We start from the raw sequence: 20,219 nt of genomic DNA, 5'->3' as shown, positions 1-20,219 counted from the left end.
CCGAACACCCTGTATATATATATATGATTTTTTTCAGAGTTCTGAGGATTTGGGTGGAATAGTGTCAAACAGACCAAGCAGTGGGATGGGAAGAGACCATCCTCTTTGTGCCTCATGGCACATAAGGCCTAGATCTGTTTCTTCCAGATACCTCTGTCCTGAGCCACCAGATTGGCTTCTCTCGATCTCAGCCAGCCTTACCAGTCTTATTTCCTTTTCTGTCATTCTCTGCCAAGTTAATTTAGGATTTCCTCTTTTCCATTTTCTTTCTGGGATCTGTCAAAGCCACTTTAGGAATCTCTCTCTCTCTGCTGTCCATTCTTAGCATATGTCCAGATACATTTCCATCTATGTTTTTTTATTTAATTGGTGATGCTTTTTTTTTTTTTCAGTCAACTGATATAAGTCATCATTTGGTATATGTTGGAACCAAAATATTTTTAATATTTTATACAATCATTTGGTTTAGAAACTATTTAATTTAGCTTACTGGTATTTTATTTTATTTTATTTTATTTTTTTTTTTTGTCAGCTTCCATATCTCCAATCCATGTAATAATGACCTTAATATTGCTATTGAAGATCTTTATTTTGATTTTATTATGGTATTTTGAAGATTTCCATATATTATTTAATTTTCTGAAACTAGTATTAGCATTTGCCAGTCTTTGTATTATATCCATGTCAGTTCCACCTTCAGTATCTACATTTGTTCCCAAGTATGTAAATAGTTAACTTCTATAACATGCTGATTAATTTTGATAGTTTTGTAGCATTTGCTGTTTAGTTTAAGCACTTTTGCTTTAGTCATATTTATTTTAAGACCAAACATTGCAGCTGTTTTATACAAGTCTTCTGATTTTGTTTGTATATCATGTATTTCATTGATATCAAAACTGTCAATAGCATTATCTAGATAAACATAGGATTCCATTTAATTCCTGTTCTGTAACTTTTCTCATAATTAAGCAATGACTGTGGTAAACAATAATCAGGACCTTACACAACCCTGTCTTACACTACATCTTATCTCAAACCATTCGGATGTTGTTTAGTGTACAATAATAATAATAATTGATAAAGATGAGATGATAAAGGTGACATGAAAACTGGAGAAAAATATATCCTTGAAATATGGAGTAATTACTTCGAAAAATTGCTAAATGAAACAGTCAGTGACAGCACAGTGGCAAAAAACACTGACTAGGCATGCAGTCAATAATACATATCCATACTTCAAGTATGGATATGTATTCCAGGCAGCTGGAGTAGATGATATTTGACCAGAAATGCTCAAGTATGGAGGTATGAAAGTCTTACAGCAGCTGCACTGTATAGTTCAGAAGGCCTGGACAGAGGGATGAATTCCAAATGATTGGAGTAGAGCTCTCATAGTACCCATATATAAAAAAGGAAATAAAACTGAATGTGAGAATTGCGGAGGTATTTCTCTGCTATGTGTTCCTGGTAAGATTTATGCAAGTATACTTGAGAAACAGTTGAGAAGGATTGTGAAAGTGAAGCCTGGTGAAGAACAAGCTGGATTCAGGCCAGAAAGAGGCTGTCAGGATCAGATTTTCACTTTACGACAAATAGTTGAGAAAACATGGGAATATTGCCAGCCTGGGGTTGGCCGAGTGGTTAGTATATATGCTCTCCATCCAAAAGTCTGTGGGTTCGAATCCCGCTGTGGGCATGGATGTTTGTGATTGTCTGTGAAAATACAAATGGTGGTTGTGGGCGGTAGATGGTGTTGGTGTAGATGATGATGGTAGTTGCAGTTTGTTGTAGTTGATGGATTGAGTGGTGGAGATGGAGAGCTGTAGAGTAGGTGCCCTCCCTCGATGAGTCTTTGGACTTCCTGGAGGGATCATGTAATAGTGATAATATAACAAAGATCTGTATTTACCGTATTTGTCGGCGTATAAGACGCACTTTTTTTCTTTGAAAATAGGCCTGAAAAACAGGGTGCGTCTTATATGCCGATACTCAGTTTTTTATTACTTTCATTTCTGGAAATTTTCTCTGTTCCGAGTTATGTGATTTCTTATTTGCTTCCTTGCGGTGTGTGAGAGCATTCCATTTACATTAGTTAGTTATGGATAGATAACATTTGGTCTAGGCGCTCCTGCGGACAGTTGAAGAAGCCTACCCTGCTACTATGGGATCAGTTTCGTTCTTACAGAACAGAAGATGTTAAAAATTAACTCAAGGAATTGAAAACTCAGTTAGCTGTAATTCCAGGAGGTCTAACTAGTCAGCTTCAACCTTTAAATGTCTGTATTAATAAACCATTTCATGGATTTATGAAGGAGAAGTGGAACACTGCATCCAGAAGACTGTTGGATGCAGTCTTCAGATTTTGAGGTTGCTCCATCAGGAAGAAGGAAGAGGCCTAGCATTTCGCAAGTTTGTGAGTGGGTCAAAGCTTCATGGGATGCTGTGAAAGCTGAGACAGTGGTTAAATCATTTAAGAAATGTGGCATTAATTTGTTGTATGAGGATTCAGCTTCTGATTTAGAAGAGGTTTCAAGTATCTCTCATTTAGCTCTGGAGTTGAATTTCTGGGTTTTGACAAAGAAGATTAAAAGGTGGGTACGCTTTCCTGGTTAGATTCGGTATTTGTTGAAAGTAGACCTACTTATTACTTTATATTTGAAATACTGTAAATTCATTATATGGGATCAGTTTCTTTCTTACAGAACAGAAGATGTTAAAAATTAACACAAGGAATTGAAAACTCAGTTAGCTGTAATTCCAGGAGGTCTAACTAGTCAGCTTCAACCTTTAAATGTCTGTATTAATAAAGTTTTGTGATAAAGTTTTTTCCTAAAAAATGTGTACAAAAAAGGGGGTGTGTCTTATATGCCTGCAAATACGTAAGTTTTGTAGACCTGCAAAAGCTATATGACAAGGTGCCAAGAGAGAAGCTATTCCTTTCTTTTAGTAGTCAGCATTCATTTTAGAAATTATGAACTTTAAAATAGCTCTTTTTATGAAATTATGAATTTTAAAATAGCGTGTTATAAATAGCTTTTTTAATTTCCCGACTTTTTGACAATGATCAAATCATTGTTTCTTTAGCTTACTGTGTAATGTAACTCAGCTTGTCCTTGTATATTTGTATATACTCTAAATGATGATCTTAATATGAAGATCGAAACGTCAGGAAATTAAAAGAGCTATTTATAACACAGTTGTAAAGTCCATAATTTCTAAAATGAAAGAGAAGCTATTCAAAATGCAACAGTTGTATGGTGTCATTATATGAAGCAATACTTAGTCTTTATTTGAGTTGTAAGTCAGCAGTTAGAATTCAAGGGAGTTCAGGAAGATGGTTTAACGTTAAATCTGGTGTCAGACAACAATGAACATTATCCCCTCTGTTATTTATTATCTATATGGATCACATTATGAAGGAAAGTGGTATTAAACCTGATATCAAAATTGAAGATGTTCATCTCAGCTCTTTGCTTTCTTTGGATGGTTATACTTCTAAATAAATCTCCCTGACTAAATTCCCTGACTGAATATATTGAATATGTATATATCTTCATTCTTTGTCTTGTTCAGCAATAACTAGACAAAGACAATGAAAATAGACAGAAGCATTGAAAATATGAAACTGTATTGGGAATGGAAAACATATAGAACAAGTAAAACATTTCAGCTACTTAGACATGATTTTTAGTGAAGATGGTAAATTAAATATGGAAATAGACAACAGAATCAACAAAGTTGGTATGCTAGGAAGTCAAATGAATATATATTTATATGGAATAAGAGAGAAATTAGCCAAAACACTAAATTAGCTGTATACAAGGCAGTGTTTAAACCAATATTAACTTATGGATCTGAGAGCCGGGTTAGAAGTAAAACACTTGACCAAAGACTAGAGACTGCAGATATTATTATTATTATTATTACCACCCCAAGACCTCATGGAGTCAAAGACTCATCTGGGAGGTCCTTTTATGACACACACAGATCATCATACCGTTGTTTAAACACATTCAAACTCTTTGCAGACACCACATTCTCAGGCAAGGCATTCCAATCATTCACAACTCTGCACGAAAAAAACCTGCCTCTCACTCCCCTACTCATGAGAGTCCTGAGAATGATTAGGGGCATGAACAGATGGCATCAATGGCAATATCATATTAAAAATGAGGATATTAGGAAAGAACTGGACATTGTTAACATCCAGGAATGTGTTAGCAGTGCTAATCTAAGGTGGTGGTCACTTAAACAGAATGGGAGAGAGGAGATTAGATTAGCAAAACAAGTGTTCTCTGCCAGGTTGGCAGGAAAAAAGACCGAGAGGAAGGCCAAGATATAGGTGGATTGATATGGTAAAAAGTGCCTTAGAAGATAGAAATATAAATATAAGTTCTAATAATGTTAGAGTCTTGACAGGTAATAGATTGATTTGGAGAAAAATTGTAGATTGGAAGTCAGTAATGATGTAAATTTTTCATGTAGTACTATCATATCCTGCATTCCTCTTGAGGGTACATGTCAGGAATATGATAATGATGATAATAATAATAATAATAATTATTATTATTATTATTACAGGCTACTCCAAGGAATCCTTAGACTCATCGAGAGAGGCCCTAAACATCATGTGAAAAAGTATCCAACATCTATCATACCTTGCTCATTCACAGTCATGGAACCCAAAACAGACTCTGGCAACCTATTCCATTCATTTACTACTCTCCAAGCAAGAAACCTAGTTCTGACACACTTGCTAACTACACTCTTGCTCAGTTTCCATGGATGGCTCCTAGTTCTCCCACCACCAGACCTCTTCTGAAAAATTTCCTCTGAATTAATCTTGTAAAAACCCCCAGTAATTTGTATGTCTCAGTCATATTACCCCCTTTTTTCGCCTACCAACAAGTTTCTGTAACCCACAAATCTTCAACCTGTTCTCATAAGGTTCATTCCATAGACATGTTACCATCTTGGTTATTCGTCTCTGGATCCTCCGCATCATCATCACCAAGAAACCCTGCCACCTAGATCTGCATGTAGTAGTCAAGATGGGGGGGGCTTATCAATGCTTGATAAAGAGAAACAGTAACCTGCTTGTTCCTGCTCGTCAAAATATTCTTCCGTAACCAAGTAATCTGATGAGCTGCTTTAGCCACTTTTGTTATGTGCCCCCTAAACTTTATCTACTAATACTCCCAAGACTCTGGCTTCATCAAATTCCTGGAGTACAGTTCCACCAATGTGGTATACAGCTGTTAATCTTCTCACCCCAAAATGCATAACCTTCACTTTGCCACATTAAACTGGCATCCATTCTCCTTTGTTCAGTAGTATGCTAATATTTCCAAATCATCCTGCAAAATTTTGACATCATCTGTATTTATTATTGCTCTTCCCAACTTTGCATCATCGGCAAATAACTGAACAGTTCCTCTCAGATCCTTTCCTATATCGTTAATGTACAAATTAAGCAGTAGCGGTCCTAGAACAGAACCCTGCGGCATGCCACTAGTCACAGGCCTGATTTTGGACTCTATTCCTGAATAAACTACTCTCTGATATCTCTCTATCAACCACCCTTCTATCCTGTAGAATTTCACCAAACCTATATCTGAATTCAACTTTTATGTACAATTTAGCAATAACTCAATTTTTACTTCCCTTATACATTTATTTGATTATTCTCACCTTTTTATTGGGAATACTAATTTTAGTGTATGTTATGTATATATAGTCTTCTTCTTCCTCTTGTGCCTTATTCCATCTATTTGGGGTCGGTCTTCTTACATGATGCTACCTTACACGCAATCCCAACTGACTTATCGTGGAGCCTGATGTTGGGGGAGAGGTATTTTATCTGTCTGTGTGGAAGTGTGTGTGTACAAGGCCAGTGGTTCACGAATCCTTGACTTCCGTATGAGACCGGCTAACTCATCTTTTGTCGAAAGAGACCAGATATAGGTTTCTCACATCACTGACGGGAATCGAACCCAGGTCTTTTGACCAAAGAGCTTCAACTATACTGACTAAGCTATGGAGGCAATATATATATATATATATATATATATATAATCTCACTCAGAGTTTTGCTTTACCAAACATGTGACTTTTGTGCAGTAGAGTTCTCCTGCTATACATATTCTTTTCTTTGCTAGCTATATTGGAAAAAAGTTCTGTACCAAAGTTGAGCAGTGATAATTATCTAATAATTCCATTCAGATAATTAGCTAAGAATAATGGTAATTGATGAATAATAATGTGTGTGTGTTATGATCCATCGAGTCATTTCCGACTCCTGGCGACTCCACGAACATACACTCTCCATTCTGATCTGTCCCCGACCATGTCTTTTAGAACCTCCAAGCGCACTCCAGTTGCTTCTTTAACTCCATCCACCCATCTAATTCTTGGTCTTCCTCTTCTCCTGCTTCCATCAACTTTAGCAAGCATCATCTTCTTCTCCAGACAGTCATTTGCTTGCATAATATGTCCAAAGTATGACAATTTTTGCTTGATGATCATAGCTTCAAAGGGAGCAATCTGGCTTTATTCTGTCTATCACTGATTTATTGATTTGCTTTGCAGTCCATGGTATTCTTAGTAAGCGTCTCCAAACCCATAATTCAAATGCACCTATCTTCCTTCTTTCACTCTTTCTCAGGGTCCAACTTTCACATCCATACAACACCACAGGGAATACCATTGCTTTCACGATTCTGATTTTTGTTGCGAGGCTAATATCTTTATCTTTAAAGATCTTGCTTAAATTGATCATTGCTTTTTTTCCGAATAATAATCTTCTTCTAACTTATTCGGTACAATAACCATCTTTATCAATTCGGGATCCTAGCACAAAATTGTTAACTGCTTCCATTTTCTCCCCATCTACTTCAAAATCATTAAGTTCATATGTTGCCATAACTTTTGTCTTTTTTTGAGGTTAAGTTTAAGACCATATTTAGCACTTTCTTCTTTAACTTTCATAATAAGTCCCTTCAAATCTGCTTTGCATTCTGCTAGAAAGTGGTATCACCTGCATACCTCAAATTATTAATATTTTTTCCGCCAATTTTAATTCCAACTGAAGACTCCTCCAGCCCTGCCATTCTTAAAATGTATTCGCTGTACTTGAGATAAAATACATCCTTGTCGCACCCCTTTACCTATTGTGAAATACTCAGTTTCTCCAAGATCTGTTCGGGCAGTTGCTTCTTGTTCATAATAAAGATTCCTCAGAATAATAATAATAGTGAATAAATGAATAGTGTTGCAAGAATAAGCATCGTTCACAGAATGCCATAATGACTTAGGAAATTTAGAAGTTATATATGATTAAATTACATTAATAAATGTTGACTAGACATTGTGTGGCTTGGAAGAGGATCCTTCTTCAAAAAGTCTTTGATTCCCAGGATGAGCCTGCATAATAATAATAATAATAATAATAATAAACTTATGAAAAAGAAATGTTACATATTAATTCATTTTAATTATTCATGATATTTTTCATCTTCCTAGAATTTACCAATAGAACTATCATTAAAAGAAGGGACTTACTGTGCCAGGGTAAGTTTGGTCACATATTTTAAAATCAACATAATTAAATATATATAAATTTGATTATTTAAATTTTATAATTTTAAGATATTTGAAATACTACTTTGGTTATAACAGGTTTATGCATCATTACAATTTACAGTTTAAACACTATAAAATTTAAATTCATTGCTTCTGTTAAGTTGCATTAAATATATAAAATTTAAATTCATTGTTTCTGTTAAGTTGCATTAAATATATCTTAATATTTTTACTGAAATAAGAGCCAACAGGCTTCACTTCGGCGAAGTAAAATTATTCAAAATTAAGTGGATATTGAATACCACATTATTTCTTAGCTGAATAAGAAACTCAAAGATAGGAAATCTAATCTAATCTAAGAGTTTCGTGCCAAATATAGAAAACTGTATATATATAAAGATAAAGATCGGCGAGTCCAAGCGTAAGCCAACACCTTGTAGTGCAATGCTAGGGCGTAGTAAAGGTGGAGTAAGATCCGATCACTGTTCTTAGCATTTTCGCATAATGAAAAACACAGCTCCTAGGAGATGTATTATTGTTCTACATTATGAGAGAAGGTCACTACCCAGATCGGTTTCAATCTTTTATGAGGTCTAATCAGTGAGTAGGTAGACCTAGATGTAATACTAAGGTTTCAATGGTCAGAACTTATATCTTTACTGTACGAGTTGCCAAAAAAGGTGCGCAAATACAATTACTGAAATAAGAGCCAACAGACTTCTCTTTGGTGAAGCAAAATTATTCAAAATTAAGTGGATATTGAATACCACATTATTTCTTAGCCGAATAAGAAATTAAAGATAGGAAATCTAATCTAAGAGTTTCATGCTGAATATAAAAAATTATATATATACGTAGGCTGTTCAATAAGTAATAAGACTAATTTTACTGTCGTGAAACCACTCATCACAATATTAATTTCTTTGGAATAAAAAAATGTTGCTGTCTGTATTAACAAAAGAGGTTGATAGATGACGTATACGGGCTGATGTGCCAGAGTGTCATGTGACTAAATGCAAGCTTGTTTCGGCGCGCCTACGAGCGATTAAATTTTGTGTGCATTTGCAAAAATCGGCATTGGACAAGCTTAAGAAGTTGTTGCCTTCTTGTTCCAGTCTTTCTTTCCATTCTGTGCACACATCCACTCGATGCTGCATTTGCTCTGGTGTCAAGAGTTTGGGACTCCATCGGGCGCAAACACGTTTCAGTCCCAAGTGAGTGAACACTTCCCACAGAAATATTCAGGACAACATGCAGCTGGTATACTGCAATTCTGCGATTCTCCTTGATGATAATCGCTGCTGTGTTGATCATTGTCTCTGTGATGGACATTGAAGGTTTTCCCTCACGTTCAAGATCTTCCACATTTTGCCTTCCTTCCTTAAAACACATCTCCTTGTGGACATGTCTAATGTTCATTAGACATATCCGCAAGGAGATGTGTTATGCATTATGAGAGATACTGAGATAGGAGTGTTGGTAGCTTGCTCCACCTTTGCAACGAGTTGCCCTGGTGTTGTACCACCTTAACCCAGTCCTGAAGATACTTTCAGGCGCAAACTTTGTTTGCTCACACTTGGATAAAGGATTAAACTAAATTTATTATACTCTAACCAAGTGAAAAATAAACTTTCAACATATTTACTGATCGGTTAGTTTCCTAATTTCAGTTTCATTGTAATTTTTATTCATTTTAACCTGGTTCAGAAATCTTGCTCAAATTTCATGACCAGACATGGAAACCACTCAAGCCACTTCAGGCTTTCAATAAGCAGCGCTGTGGTTTTACATCAGATGACAAAATTCATCATCATCATCAAATTCCTGACATGTACCCTCAAGGGGTGTACAGGATATGATAGTACTACATGAAAAATTTACATCATTACTAACTTCCTATCTACAATTTTCCTCCAAATCAGTCTGTTATTTGTCAAGACTCCAACATTATCAGATCTTATATTTCTATCGAAAAGAAAATGAAAGAGTTTGAGAACAGGAATCAAACCTTGGAGATTCATTGGCAAACTCTGAAGGAAACATTGATTAATTCTGCCAGAGAGGCATGTGGTGAGGTTGTGTGCAAAGATAAAAAAATCAGAACTCCCTGGTGGACACAGGAAGTTAAAGAGGCAGTGAAGGAAAAGAAGAAAGCATATCAAAAGTTCCTGGCAAATAAGTCAGCTTTTACTCTTACAGAATACAGAGACAAATGTAAGAAAGCTAAACAGTGTGTAAAACTAGCTAAACAAAAGTCATGGGAGGACTTTGGCAAGAATATAGAAAATAAATATCAAGAAGGTGGCAAAATATTCTGGAGGTTGTTGAAGAAGCTTAGGAATGGAGGAAAGAGTGCTGTAAAAGGAATTAGAGATGATAAAGGTGAAATGAAAACAGGAGAAAAAGATATCCTTGAAGTATGGAGTAATTACTTTGAAAAACTGCTAAATGAAACAAGCAGTGATGACAGCACAGTGATAAAAAACACTGACCAGGCATGCAGTCAGGAATACATATCCATACTTGAAGTAGAAAAAGCCATCAAAGGCTTGAAATGTGGAAAGGCAGCAGGAGTAAATGATATTCGACCAGAAATGCTGAAGTATGGTGGTATAAGAGTCTTACAGTGGCTGCACTGCATAGTTCAGAAAGCCTGGACAGAGGGACGAATTCCCGATGATTGGAGTAGAGCTCTCATAGTACCCATATATAAAAAGGGAAATAAAACTGAATGTGAGAATTACAGAGGTATTTCCCTACTGAGTGTTCCTGGAAAGATCTATGCAAGTGTATTTGAGAAACGGTTGAGAAGAATTGTGGAAGAAAAGCTTGGTGAAGAACAAGCTGGATTCAGGCCAAATAGAGGCTGTCAGGATCAGATCTTCACTTTACGACAAATAGTTGAGAAAGCATGGGAATATAACAAAGATCTGTATTTAAGTTTTGTCGATTTGGAAAAGGCATATGACAAGGTGCCAAGAGAGAAGCTATTCAATACGCTGCAGTTATATGGTGTCAATGGGGCATTATATCAAGCAATACTTTGTCTTTATTTGAGTTGTGAGTCAGCAGTTAGAATTGAAGGAAGTACAGGAAGATGGTTTAATGTTAAATCTGGTGTGAGACAAGGATGTACATTATCCCCTCTGTTATTCATTATCTATATGGATCACATTATGAAGGAATGTGGTATTAAACCTGATATCAAAATTGGAGATGTTAATGTCAGCTCTTTGCTTTATGCGGATGATGTTATACTTCTAAATAAATCCGCTACAAGTCTGCAAGATTCTCTGACTAAATTGAATAGCTGTTGTAATAGATATGGTATGAAGGTCAGCAATAAAAAGACAAAGACAATGAAAATAGGCAGAATCATTGAAAATGTCAACTGTGTTGTGAATGGAGAACCTGTGGAACAAGTAAAACATTTCAGCTACTTAGGCACAATTTTTACTGAAGATGGTAAACTAAATATAGAAATAGACAACAGAATCAGCAAAGCTGGTATGGTGGGAAGTCAATTGAATAAATTCATATGGAATAAGAAAGAAATTAGTCGGAACACTAAATTAGCTGTATACAAGACTGTGTTCAAACCAATTTTAACTTATGGATCTGAGAGCTGGGTCAGAAGTAAAACACTTGACCAAAGACTAGAGACCGCAGATATGAGAGTCCTGAGAAAGATTAGAGGCGTGAACAGATGGCATCAATGGCAATATCATATTAAAAATGAGGATATTAGGAAAGAACTTGACATTGTCAGCATCCAGGAATGCGTTAGCAGAGCTAATCTCAGATGGTATGGTCACTTAAATAGAATGGGAGAGGAAAGATTAGCAAAACAAGTGTTCTCTGCCAGGTTGGCAGGAAAACGACCCAGAGGAAGACCAAGATATAGGTGGATTGATACAGTACAAAGTGCCTTAGACGATAGAAATATAAGATCTGATAATGTTGGAGTCTTGACAAGTAACAGACTGATTTGGAGGAAAATTGTAGATAGGAAGTTAGTAATGATGTAATTTTTTCATGTAGTACTGTCATATCCTGTACACCCCTTGAGGGTACATGGCAGGAATTTGATGATGATGATGATGATGATGATATTTCTATCGTCTAAGGCTCTTTGTACCATATCAAACCACCTATATCTTGGCCTTCCTCTGGGTCTTTTTTCCTGCCAACCCCTGGCAGAGGAACACTTTTTTGCTAATCTAATCTCCTCTCTCCCATTCTATTTAAGTGACCACCACCTGAGATTAGCATTGCTAACACATTCCTGAATGTTAACATTGTCAAGTTCTTTCCTAATATCCTCATTTTTAATATGATATTGCCATTGATGCCATCTGTTCATACTCCCCCCCCCCCCCCTAATCTTTCTCAGGACTCATATCTACGGTCTCTAGTCTTTGGTCAAGTGTTTTACTTCTGCCCCAGCTCTCAGATCCATAAGTTAAAACTGGTTTGAACACTGTCTTGTATACAGCTAATTTAGTGTTCTGACTAATTTCTCTCTTATTCCATATGAATTTATTCATTTGACTTCCTACCATACCAGCTTTGTTGATTCTGTTGTCTATTACCATATTTAATTTACTATCTTCACTAAAAATCGTGCCTAAGTAGCTGAAATGTTTTATGTTCCACAGGTTCCCCATTCAAAACACAGTTGACATGTTCAACGATTCTACCTATTTTCATTGTTCTTTTTATTTCTGACCTTCATAACCATATCTATTACAACAATTATTCAATTTAATCAGGGAATCTTGCAAACTTGTAGAGGATTTATTTAGAAGTATAACATCATCCACATAAAACAAAGAGCTGAGATTAACACCTCCAATTTTGATATTAGGTTTAATACCACTTTCCTGCATAATGTGATCCATATTGATAATGAATAACAGAGGGGATAATGTACATCCTTGTCTCACACCAGATTTAACATTAAACCATCTTCCTGTACTTCCTTCAGTTCTAACTGCTGACTTGCAACTCAAATAAAGACTAAGTATTGCTTGATATAATGCCCCATTGACACCATATAACAGAAGTGTATTGAATAGCTTGTCTCTTGGCACCTTGTCATATGCCTTTTCCAGATCGACAAAGCTTAAATACAGATCTTTGATATATTCCAATGCTTTCTCAACTAATTGTCATAAAGTGAAGATCTGATCCCAACAGCCTCTATTTGGCCTGAATTCAGCTTGTTTTTCATCAAGCTTTTCTTCACAATTCTTCTCAATCATTTCTCAAGTATACTGGCATAAATCTTGCCTGGAACACTCAGTAGGGAAATACTTCTGTAATTCTCACATTCAGAGTTATTTCCCTTTTTATGGGTACTATTAGAGCTCTACTCCAAATCATCGGGAATTCATCCCTCTGTCCAGGCTTTCTGAACTATGCAGTGCAGCCACTGTAAGACTTGTATACCACCATGCTTCAGCATTTCTGGTCGAATATCATCTTCTCCTGCTGCCTTTCCACATTTCAAGCCTTGCCTTTGATGCTTTTTCTACTTCAAGTATGGATATGTATTCCTGACTGCATGCCTGGTCAGTGTTTTTTACCACTGTGCTGTCATCACTGCTTGTTTCTTTCAGCAGTTTTTCAAAGTAATTAATCCATACTTCAAGGATCTTTTTCTCCCATTTTCATGTCACCTTTATCATCTCTAACTCCTTTTACAGCACTCTTTCCTCCATTCCTAAGCTTCTTCAACAGCCTCTAGAATATTTTGCCACCACCACCACCTTCTTGATATTTATTTTCTATGTTTTTGCCAAAGTCCTCCCATGACTTTTGTTTAGCTAGTTTTACACACTGTTTAGCTTTCTTACATTTGTCTCTGTATTCTCTAAGAGCACAAGCTGATTTATTTGCCAGGAACTTTTGATATGCTTTCTTCTTTTCTTTCACCACCTCTTTAACTTCCTGTGTCCACCATGGAGTTCTGATTTTTCTATCCTTGCAGACAACCTCACCACATGCCTCTCTGGCTGAATCAGTCAGGGTTTTCTTCAATGTTTGCCACTGAATCTCCGAGGTTTGGTTCTTATTCTCAAACTCTTTCATTTTTTTTCAATAATCTTTGTGTGTTTTAGTCTATAGTTTGCATCTAAGAGCTGCTCAACTTTTATTCACTTTAAAACTTTCTTACATGATATTCTTTTGAATATGAAATTCAATTTCCTGCTCAAGACTAAATAGTGATCACTTCCAATTTCAAATCCTCTGTACACTCCGGTGTCCAGCACCAGGGAGAAAACATCACTATCAACAATAACATAGTGAATGAGACTTTTCTTATTCCTTGCCTCTTCTCTCCATGTGAATTTGTGCACATATTTATGTTAGAACATGGTGTTAGTAATAACCAGTCCATGTACTGAGCAGAAATCCAACAGATATTTGCCATTATTATTAGCTTTGCTCTTTTCTCCAAATTTGCGCAAAATATTTTTGTATGTCTCGCAATCATTTCCTACTCTGCTATTTAGATCCCCAACAAGGACCAAGTTTTCCTTTTTCATTGTGTCAGTAGCTTTCTCTAGAGCCTCAAAAAATTCCTCCACTTCTACCTTAGTAGAGCCTTCTGTGGGACCATGGGCACAAATAAGTCTCATTGTCCAATTCCCCATTCTGATATTTGTTCACATCACTCTACTTGAGACCGCCTGCCATTCAAGAAGATTAGCTTCGTATTAAGTGTTGAATACTATGGCTACCCCTTCTTTCCCTAATTTTCTCTGATTGTCATTGCCTGAATATAACATTTGTATTTATTGCTCAGAAAGATCTCACCAGTTTTTGTCTTTTTTGTTTCAGTCACCCCTATTATGTCAATCTGGTACTTATCTAATTCCTGAGCTAGCTCCATTTCTTTGCCATTCAGGCTTCTTATGTTGATAGTACTGATGATCTTTAACTCTGGTGATGTTGAGTTGGGGTGTGATTTCAGATTTGTTCCAGTAGCTGACTTTTCGCTGTTCGTCCTGGTTCCCTGGTGAAAACAACAGGGGGGGGACTTGTTTAACCTGGCGACGCCCAGCCGGCACGAAATTTTGTCCTGTTGTGCCATCATTTTGTATATTGGTTTAAGCCAATAAGAATACAATTTGGTCGGCTAAATCCCAAATTGCCAGCCCATCCTCGTTCATTCAGTATCCAGGTTGGCAACCATTCAATACCCAACAGGGTACACCACGAGAAGGTGAGGATTGGACATTAGGTCAGAAGCCCTGGTCTGCATTCCTTTAAAGGATATGTGGAGGTCTCCTCTCAGTTATACAGCTTCGACTCTTAAGCACCGCAACAAAATTCATCTGTTACCTAAAAACAATCAGAAAACATCCGTGCTCATTGCGAGTTTTAAATCCACAGCTCATTGGTGTAAGAGGGAAGGGTACACTATTCCCTCTCTCCTACTGTTTCCATTTTCTCCACTTCTAGCACTTCCATATCCCTCTCTCATTCTGTCTCTCCTACTGTTTCCATCATGTCGTCTTCTAGCATTCCCATACCTCTCTCTCATTCCATCTCTCCTATCGTTTCCATTCTCTCCTCTTCTAGTACTTCTATATCTCTCTCTCATTCCGTCTCTCCTACTGTTTCCATCCTCTCATCTGCTAGCATTCCCATACCTTTCTCTCATTCCCTCTCTTCTACTGTTTCCATTCTCTCCTCTTCTAGCACCCTCATACCTCTCACTCATACTCCCTAAATTCTCTCTCTCCCCGTACTCTGATTTGCCTTGCATTTATCTCTTCCATTCTCCTAATCTTATCTTTCATACTTCTGCTCTCATTCACAAGACATTCCACTTCTTCTTTCAGCTCATCTAACTCCCTCTGCAGGTCAGTCACTCTTAATCTAAATTCACTCTCCCAAACAAAACCATCTCCTAAACTTTCACAGTCACTCACACCTTCCACACTATCAACTATTATTTTCTCATTCTTATATATATATATTTTTTCATTCTCTCCTATCACACTACTTGTCTTCCTACATTCATTCCCTGTTCCTGGAGCAACAAAGCCGGATATCGATATTTCTAATGCACTTATTTCCTCCAACTGCCTGCATTTTGCGCACATAAGCTCTCCGCTCTCTTTCACAAGCCACATATCCAATTCCCGAGATGCATACATGCCGCAAGTACTGCATGCCACAGTCCCTTATGATATTGCTTATAATAGTGTTCTTAAATGGCGGAGGACTTGGCGATACGCCACTTGCGACTGCAGCTGAATCTGCCATCATTCCTTACTGCCGAGTAGCAATACCATTATCACTAAATTCAATTATTTAATCTTAATATCTAATGTAATAGATTTAGAAATTAAATGAAATAAACAGTTTATGATAGTAAAAGACCAAGATACAGAAAGATGCAGTGAATAATGATGTAAAACTGAATCCAAAAAAACTGCACACTGGTTGATCTTGGCAACATCACGTCACTAAAACCATCATATGAGTGAATGCAGTATCATATAAATGGACATAATCATAATTGAAAACTGTTGAAAGTTTTTTCACTTGGTTATCAATTAAATTAAAGATGCAAAGAAATGATATTCCTAGTTTATCCTTTATCCAAGTGTAAAAGAACAATGTTTGTGTGGGAAGTATCTTCACAACTAAGCTACTTGTATAGAGGCTAATTATTTCACATTAATTGCCTTTGTATCTCATAATGCAAAGCACACATTCTTTTTATGCATGTATAATTCTAAGCATTGTAGGAAGGGATACGATACTACCCAAACCAGTTTCAACTTGTTTTTTTATTGAGGTCTCATCAATCAGAGCCAGATCCAGAAGTAATATCATGATCGAAGTAATATAGAAGTCATATACACTGGTGTACATAACTTAAGGACAAACACTATTTTTGAAGATTACAACTGCAAATGCAGAAAATCAGCTTGTGGCAATTTGTATAACTGATGATTTCAAATAGAAAGTGGTTACACATTCATATTTTCAAATCGCATGCAAAGGGGTCACATGGTAGCTCTCAACAGGATAAAAAGCAAAGACTGTGCTAAGCAAATTATGTCTGAAGGAAGCTCTTTTCATCAGGGAATAAAGTTTTAAATTTGGATGTCTTGTAATGTCTTAAAGGCATCATCTGGATCATAGGTGGCCAACAGCAGGCCCGTGGCCCATAATGTGATTTTGTGGTGCCCATGGCAGAATAAAAACTATATTCAGTTACATGTATTATAAATTTAGCTATTAATTTTGACCGCAGATTTTCTGATTGATATACTAGTTATATTCATTATTTCTGATGACGGAAACGCTTTATATTCTCAACACAGAATCAAAATTGCTTTAAAAAGATTACTCAATTTATAAAATCTACTGCTTCTCTGTGCGAGCTGTAGTAGTGGAAGTGGTAGATTTCTATGTGCTCCAGAGCAACACATCATTGAAAGTCACTTGCTCTGATCTGGTTACAGTGATCAGTTTCAGAGACTCTGTTTCAAGTAGTTTATATTGTTCTCCAAGTAGTAAAATGATATAGTAAGTTAACAAATATAGTAAGTCAATACATATAACTATTGCCTTGAAAAAATGCAGAGTTTATTTTTATTTAAGTTCTGTCTAAAAGTGTGCAGCCCATGACACTACCACTCATCATATATTGGCCCTCGTATAGAATGATGTTGGCCATGCCTGTTCTAGATGATTTCACGTGTGGAAGAATTATTGGAAAATTTGAAGAAAGCCGCAGAATTACTGATATTGCCAGAAAGTTTGAAATCTCACATAGTGTTGTATCCAGGCTCTGGGCAGCATTTCAGACCAAGGGAATTTGTTCTAGACATTTGCAGGAATTGCCAAGAATATGATATTAAGTATTATTCCTATAAGTTAGAATAAGAATTATCACATAGGATAAGAAACTATTTTTATTTATTTGTTGACTAGTTTTGCGAAATTCTTTTCTTTCACATCATCAGTATAATTACATTAATAAAATAAAATAAAATAAAATAAAATAAAAAACTAGAAAACAGGTAATAGCAGTTAACAAATATTTTCTCTATGATTGTTAACTGTTATTACAGTTAATGTGATGCTGTATAATATTACTTGTAAATATGAGCATGTTGTGATGAATTAGTCTTCACTCATTCATCATGACACTCTTGTAATGTGATGAATTAGTGAAGGTTAAACCTGTTGTAAAATCATCTTTTTTTTTTTTTTTTTTTTGTTGTTGCACTATAGAGCATGTTTCATCATTTTTGTTTATTCTACAAGGGGGGGGGGGGCGTCTGGAAAACTGATAAACACCTAGAACAAAAATGATATTAAAGCAACTGATATAACCACAAGAAAGAATATATCATTAGCATAGTTATGGTAACTTATGTTCTTATATCCTTGTATGTTCTTTTTTGTGGTTATATCAGTTGTGTTAATATCATTTTTATTCTAGGTGTTTATCAGAACTTTCTAGGCCCCCCTTCGCATGAAAGGTCTTAATAAAAAATGATAATCTCTGTGGAACATTTTTGTTTATTTTCATAATACTTGACGTTTTATTTCAATTGTAAGTGCTGCCAGAACAGATTTGTTTTTTTCTTTTGTTTTCAGCATTGTTGAAGTGCTCTAATGAGCATATCCCTCTAGATATGTGGTTGTTTTAAGTAGCAGATGTCGAGGTTTAGGAGATTTCAGGTGATTAGAGATCTTGTTTGGGGGTAGAAGGCGACTTTTATATTTTGTTGATGAAGCAACCTTGCTATTTTGTCTGTAACCAATTGTATATATGGGAGAATCACCGTTCCTCTAAAGTCTTGGCTTACTCTCTTCATCTTATTGTTTTGAAGATCAATGTAGCAATTTTTGATTAATGTTCTATTGTAGTCATTAGTTCATTTTTCGGCAGGATTAAACTCAGGTATTATAACTCTAAATTCCTTTTTTCTAAGCCCTGTTGTGTAGGGAACAGATTTTGCCTATTTATTTGCACCAGGTGGTGATAGGATGTAGCATGTTGGTAACATCCTGTATTTGTTGGGCCACTTCTGCTTCCATGTATAGCCTGCAAAAGTGATGTTGTACTAGCGAAATAGCTCCTATTACAACTAAAGCAGAAGACTAAACACCCTTATCTATTGTTTCTTTGTGAGTGATATTAGTGAAGAGGAAGACCATGTCAAAGCGTACTAACATGTCTGTATCTGCTAATTTAATGTTTTTTATCCTTGTATGAAATTCATGGAATTTTTTATCGAAGGGGTTGAGTGGCCAGTGAGGAGAAGATTAGACAGGAATCTTGATATTTTATATGTGGGACTGCCTATAGAATCCACATTAGGTCTGAGTGTATAGTTTCTTTTATGTAATTTTGGTGAACCATATATTCTAGGAGGTCTTGCATGGGATCAGTGGTGCAACTGCATTGTAACCGTGCAACTATGTAAAGACGAGAGAGGGAAAAACAGAAAGCCTGAAATGAAAGCACGAGATTCCGCATTTGTCCAGATGAACTCAAGATGTAATTGATATGATCAATTACATCTTGAGTTAATCTGGGTTCATCTGAGTTCATATGAGTTATAATCAATTACATACCCAAATGTAATTGATTATAACTTTTACCAGCAAAGGTTGGTCAATTGGTAGAGCCTCTGCTACTAATGGCTTGCAAAAAGTTAAGCAAGTTTGAGCGTGGTTAGTAGTTGGAAGGGATCAATCATTTGATGCTATTGACACTCTCTCCCTCGATGAGTCTTTGAGGTGTCACATAATAATTATAATAATAATATTTTGAGTCTTTTGATGGCTTCTTGATCTATGGATGTTGTTTCATCCAGTAACTTGAGTTTTTTGAGCTGACTTTTGGTAGGATCATTATTAAGCTGAGAGTAAGTATTGCGATCACAAAGCAGTAGATTCATTTTCCGATCATAAGATTTACCATTTAAGACCACAATGATATTGCCTTTGTCAGCTTTGGTAGTAACTGTATTATTATTATTATTACATTTAGAGAATTCAGGGCTTTTAATTCTGCTTGTGGAATATTCAATTCTGATAGTTGGGCATCATAGATCACTTTGGCTATTTCAAAATGTAGTCTGTTAGCTTCAGTATACTAGACAGATGTCTGGTGCTCTTTTCAATGTTGTATATGAAACTTAAATATGGAATATGTTTGGGCAAAATTGCAAACTTATGACCTCATGTAGTACATTCAGCTCATTTTCATTAAAGGCCAGCCAGATAAATTAACAACCCATTTGTCAGCAGATAATTTAGTTATATTTTTCTTAGATTGTTTTAACAATTTTAAGTATATTTTTAATCAAGATTTATGATACTTTTTTTCAAATGCTTTAGTGCATGCATTTTTTGAAATATTAATAACCATGTGTATCAAGTCTTGATTTAATGTATTTGATAGATCAGCTTCCCATTCTGTTGTTTTTTGTCTTCCAATTTTATATTTAATGCCAGTTCTTTCTTTCTTTTTTTTTTTTTTTTGAAACTCGTAACTGATTTAGCAACAAGGAATGGCTAGCTTTTTAATAATTGAAATGTTTTAATGTTTAGTTTTAAATACTATAACTACTTCTTTTTTTGTGATTATT

The 20,219-nt window shown here is 35.8% G+C and overlaps 1 protein-coding gene across 3 annotated transcripts in view; it reads left to right on the top strand.

Moving 5' to 3' along the window:
• Window positions 1-20,219, top strand: part of LOC150108435 (uncharacterized) — a 292,118-nt gene that overhangs the window by 201,064 nt on the left and 70,835 nt on the right. For all 3 annotated transcript variants that reach the window (XM_090390777.1, XM_090390776.1, XM_090390778.1), the window contains exon 8: window positions 7,522-7,569. In XM_090390777.1, the coding sequence (XP_090246903.1) occupies window positions 7,522-7,569 (48 nt within the window). The remainder of the gene's footprint in view (window positions 1-7,521; window positions 7,570-20,219) is intronic.

This window comes from Typopeltis vanoorti, chromosome 3 (genome assembly GCF_054136105.1).
Source record: "Typopeltis vanoorti isolate ZY-2024b chromosome 3, IOZ_Tvanoo_1.0, whole genome shotgun sequence".
NCBI lineage: Eukaryota > Metazoa > Arthropoda > Arachnida > Uropygi > Thelyphonidae > Typopeltis > Typopeltis vanoorti.
The sequence above is the reverse complement of the archived record's forward strand: the minus strand, read 5'-3'. Positions and strand labels throughout refer to the sequence as shown.